The 5,541-nt window shown below is 34.4% G+C and overlaps 1 protein-coding gene across 1 annotated transcript; it reads right to left on the bottom strand.

The window, feature by feature from the left end:
* Positions 1-1,729: 1,729 nt before the first annotated feature.
* LOC112696619 (probable glycosyltransferase At5g03795) lies at positions 1,730-5,297 on the bottom strand. The gene is made up of 4 exons (XM_025749447.3): positions 4,448-5,297; positions 3,255-3,499; positions 2,805-3,153; positions 1,730-2,688 (listed from the first exon to the last, which is right to left on the bottom strand). Exons 1-4 carry the CDS (start codon positions 4,853-4,855, stop codon positions 2,020-2,022), a joined length of 1,671 nt encoding a protein of 556 aa, XP_025605232.1. The 5' UTR covers positions 4,856-5,297; the 3' UTR covers positions 1,730-2,019.
* Positions 5,298-5,541: the final 244 nt, after the last annotated feature.

Genomic DNA, 5,541 nt, shown 5'->3' with positions numbered 1-5,541 from the left:
AGGCATCTTATGGAATCAAAGAGAAACTAGAATTCATCAAAATAAAGCTTAAAAAGCATGTTTTTACACTTAAGCACAAATATGGGAGAGATAACAAAACCATGCTAATTCCTAGGCTAAATGTGACAAAAGGTTATCAAATTACTCTAAATTCAATACAAAACAAACCGTCAAATTGGGATTTGTCAAGGACCCGGCAAGGCAATATTTATGGCCATGCCACTGGTAGAATGCTGGTAAGTTTTAATGTTGTGCATAGCTTCTTAAAATTTTTATGTTGTTCATTTTGTTGATTGATTCTTATAATATATATTTTGAAGTAGCATAGTTATGTTTGTTCATAATTTTGCACTAATATTGGGTTGGTCAAGTTGTAGAAAAATTTATTGCCAATTTAGTAGTCTTGTTTCGAATCCTAAGGACGAACAAAAACTCCATGCTAAGAGAGGCAACAACAATTTTTTTGTCGGATTAGTCAAATTACTAATAATAGATGTGGAAAATATGACTGATATTTCAGATTTTGGTTGCAGATGTAGATTCTTGGTAATCCTATAAAAATTAAAGGTGCTGAGTACAATAACGAAAGGGCGACTTATATCAGTAATTATGCATCTCAAATTGACATTTTTCTTATAATGTGGTTGATTCCTACAGGCATTGTTGGTATTGCTAAGAAAGAGGTATATTTTGATGCTTAAGGTTCGAGAGTATTTTTTCAAATCGATGAATGCATGATTGAAAATAGTTAAGATAAATGGCATTTTGCAGAGTGTATTATTTAGAATTTGTGAAATTAAATGTGCATTAAGACACTATGCAGCATTTCAAAAATGAAGCTATTGTCATTTAAATTAAGTTTTCTATTAAAAAAATTGCATTCAAAGTTTCAAAAAATATATGCAAATAAAATAAGAATTCAATTTAGATGAGAAACCTAAACCATATCATTCCTCCAAAATAAAACTAAAGGCTGGTCACCAAGATATCTCACATGAAGTTTATGTCCAACTTTGCCAATTGTCGCGTACAATTTTTTAAGATTTTTATTTTGTCAAAATTAACAACTAATATAAAATTATAAAAATAAAACCAAATTACCTTAATTACAAAAATTACAATGTTATAATAACTAAAATCACAGAAATCTCAGAAAAGATGTTATCGGAAGGGAGAGACTGACGACGATGATGTAGAACGAAAAAGATGGTAACACTCTGAAATTAGGAAGACGGCGACGCTCTCTGAAACGCACAAGATGGCGACGATCTCTGATGCAATGACAACTTCAATTGCGACGACAACCTTAATTATGAGACCGGAGAAAAAAGAGGGAGAAAGCTTGAGTGCGACGCCAGAGAGAGAAAAGAAAAAAAAGAGAAGAACACTAAAAACTCTTGAGAAGATGAAGAACACTAAAAAATTTTTAAAAACGGTGATTAAAGAGAGTTTCTAAAACTTAAATAAAAGAACAATCTTTTAATTTTTTTGTTTTTCAGATATATTTTTGTTCTGTTGTTTAAATTATTTAAAAATATTAAATTAGAATTAGTTAGATTTTAAAATTTGATTAATTTAAAAAAAATATTTTTGTCTAATAGAATAAAATAAAAATGTTTAAATCTTTTTATAAAATTAAATAAAAATTATTTTTTATTTTTATTAAATTATAGAGGTATGTTAGTACAATTAGTAATATGATATTTATTTTTTTTTTTAATTCTGATGCTGACGTAGAAAATAAATTTTATATGACTATATATTTTTTACATATCAATACCTATAAATTTGTCATCAGGCAAACACCTTACAGATTACATACATAAAACTACCAAAAAGGAACGGTGGAGATTATTAAAATGAACTGGAATCCAGGCATACTGGCAAATTGGAATCCTATGCTTCCTCTATGAATAATTTTACACAGGACAAAGAAGAGAATCACATGTACCACCTCATACCGCCGAAACTAATTAATTTTTGTCACCAGTGGCATAACAACAAAAAAAAGCTACCAAGTTATAGATCATCATGAATTCTAAAGTTTAACCGTCTGAGCCACACGGAATGAAGGATCATATGGAATACATCAAACCTCTTTGGTGGAGAATGTACCTCAAAATGTCTCCTAATTTGTCCCACTCTTCTCTGCATCCTTATATACTGCCTAGGAGAAATGCTCAACAAAATCTCCTTCAGTCTAGGAATATCCTTAACCGAAACCTCAACGGAGAACGCTTTCCAATTCAACACATCACTGAACGGAGGGACATAATGGTCCGAAATCAGCACTGGTACACAACCAGTGTAAATTGCCTCAACTACCCTTGGGCTTGCAACCTCGTACCCACTTGGACACAGACAGAACTTGCTTTTCCTCAGCATTGTGTAGTAGGCCACATCCTTTGGTAGGTACTTGTGGACCTGAATGTCCTCGTCTTTGTTCTCCCAGTGCTCGAGAAGAACGGGCCTAACGGGCCCGTGAAGCCCACCAGCAAAGAAAGCTAGAACTGGACGCTTTGATGCAGATGGCCCACCAAGGAAACCGTCTAATGTTCCCGTTAGGAGATTTATTTCGGGAAGAGACACGTCCTTTGTAGGTTTGAATCCCTCCGATGTGTTAGCATTGCACAGCACTCGAATTGAATTCTTCCCCAAGTTTGGTACCGAAAATGATGCCTCCGGCCCCTGAAAACATTACAAAAATATTGTGCAACATTGTTACATTTCTCTTCTATTACTAGTTCCATTCAGTAAATCAGACACACATAATTGAATATTAATATTCGTGTAAAACTCTTTACCCAATCATGACAAGAGAGCATGAAATGATCAGCACCTAAGCTTCGGTTCCAATATGGATATCTTCCGGCTACGAGATTGACATAGTCAGTGACTGTTTTTCGTATGGGTCCGAAATCACGAGAGTCACGTACATAGACGAATTGCACCATCATTGCTACGCTAAAAGGAAGGAAGTATACATGTGCTTTCTCAGGATCTCTTGTTCGGAATCGCTCGTTCATCTCAATGCCATGGATGAAACTCCCCTCTATGGAGTATATGTTCTTGCAAGGGCCGTTATGGAACACAGGATGTTCCCCTTCTTCGTACACATATACCCTGAACAGTTTCTCCATCTCTAAGTAACTCCTGTCATAGCAATTTGTACAATTAGTATCAATTGATTAAGATTTTGGCACTATCAAATCAAATGGGTACATTTTTGTTATACCAGGAATGGCATTACTTACCTGTGAAATGCTTTAGCATTATGATACATTGGTCCAATTGGAACATAGTCTATATCTTGTAATTGACTCCTGTTTTTTGCTTCTCTAATTGCAACTCGAGCTTGTAGTAGACCAGCTTCAGTTCTATCTAAAATGCTGAATTTTCTTTGCCGCCTCGGTGTTTCAATAGGGTTATAAGATTCATTCATGGAAGCCACGATGGGCCAGGTTTTGGAGGAGGCATTGAGAATTCCCTCGGTGGTGTTCTGTTTTTGAGGGAGGAAAAAAAACACAATGACAAGATTTTTAATTAGTACAATTTTCTTTGTTTGAATCTACCTACCAAGTAGTTTCTAAAAATCCAATTTGCCAACAATAGAAGTACACACTATTGGAAGACAAAAAATAAATTAAGTTTCAGGCAAACTAAGGCAGAGATTGAGACAAGTTTTTTACTTGGGATTAAAAAATAAATAAAAATAAAATTGCAATATGATAAAAGGATTGTCCGAAATCTGTAATTATTATTTCCTAGGATTGCCACACTGAGGCAACGATTTTACAAAATATATCCACGTTGATACAGCACATTGCGTTAATTGCAATGCTTCCACTCACCAATAAGCAAATTAAACAATAGAATATATGTACTTCATATCGAGGATAATAACAGGGCTTGTTGACCTTAAATTTCTCGTCATCGTTACAGAAACATATCAAATATTTATTATAATCATTTATAATTTCATTATAAAAATTTATCCTAATATGAGTCTAACTTTTTTTTCCCTCACAAAACATAGAATGAGGCAGGTGATGTTATGGGTAACAAAATATTCTTTTCCGTTTTCATCCGGATGTTATACCAATAGAGTAAAGAAAATCAATTCATTTGAATTCTCGGTGTAGTATGCACAATTAGAAGAAACATGGATCTCCGGCTTTAATTACATTCTTTCCTCCTTAAATATATCAGCATAATAATTACACTCTTTCTTTCTTGAATATAAGAATATATATATATATATATATATGAACATTCTAATCTTTGAAATTATTATTATTATTATTATTATTATTATTATTATTATTATTATTATCCATGTGAAATTGTCGACCCAAAAAAAAAAAAAAACAAAAAGAAAAGAATAGAATTTAAGAGTAGTACTGATGAGTTTTAGGATTAGACTAACTGAAAGAAAAGAATCTCTTACAGATTGAATAAACGTTTCTATGGCCTGAATTGGAAGTGAGGGAGTAGAGGAGTGATTGAAGAGTGTTTCGGAGATTGCTTTGGCTTCCTCCTGTTTTCCGCCGTGAGCATTATTGACGGCCACCACCACCAGCCCTTCCCCGCCTTGCTTCTTCTTCGCTACTTCAGTTAGCGGCGGTGACTCCACCGTGGTGACAGTAACAGAGGCATCTGAGAGGGGCTTTTTAGCAATATCAACTAAATTGGAGGGGTTGTTGGGACCTAACACTGAAATAAGCCCAGCAACGACTAGAAGAGGTAACATGAACAACAATAGCTTCGTTGATGAAGAAGAAGAATAAGACTCTGATGATGATGAGCCCCTCCACAAAAAACAATTACAACTACTGCATCTCCAGTTGTTAGCCATTGGATTTTCACATTCAATATCTTCTTTCTTTTCTTTCTCTAACTACACATACGGGAAAGTAATAACAGTTCCATCACTATCCTTTGTAGCAACAGAAACAGATAAGAAAAAGAAAGAAAGTTGAGAGAGAAGACAGAGATTGAAGGTGGTGTAGCTTTGGTGATATTGAAGAAGAAAAAAGAGGAGGAGGAGGAAGTAGGAGAAATCTTGGTAATAAATTGTTGGAATCTTGAGGCCAAGCGTCTTCATATACTGCCCTTAAAATCCGAGTTCTTGCATGCAACTTTTTTGTGTTTCCGTTTTTGCTCCTTACCTTTTGCGCTTTTGACAACATTGCCCACACCACCGATTGCTTATTTAATGGCCATCGCCTGATGGCCTCTACTTTGTTCTTTGTAATGAAAATGAAACTTATCAATTTTTGTTCTCAATTAATATATGCTAAGAATCATTTTATTTTCTCTTAATTATATATTTCATTTTCTTTTAAAATTATCCCACGTGTCATCATTTTGGCTTCGGAGGTGTCGTTTTGAGAGCTGAAGGCATAGATTTGAAGAATTTGATTACTTGACATGTTGGCACGCAAGAGGATGGTAACTCTATGGCCTCCATACTCCATACTCCATACTCCGTAGTCCATATATAGACTTTGCCCTACGTTCTAACTTTTGCTGCTAACTGAT

The sequence above is a fragment of the Arachis hypogaea genome, chromosome 6 (genome assembly GCF_003086295.3).
Source record: "Arachis hypogaea cultivar Tifrunner chromosome 6, arahy.Tifrunner.gnm2.J5K5, whole genome shotgun sequence".
NCBI lineage: Eukaryota > Viridiplantae > Streptophyta > Magnoliopsida > Fabales > Fabaceae > Arachis > Arachis hypogaea.
This window is presented reverse-complemented; position numbering and strand designations above follow the sequence as displayed.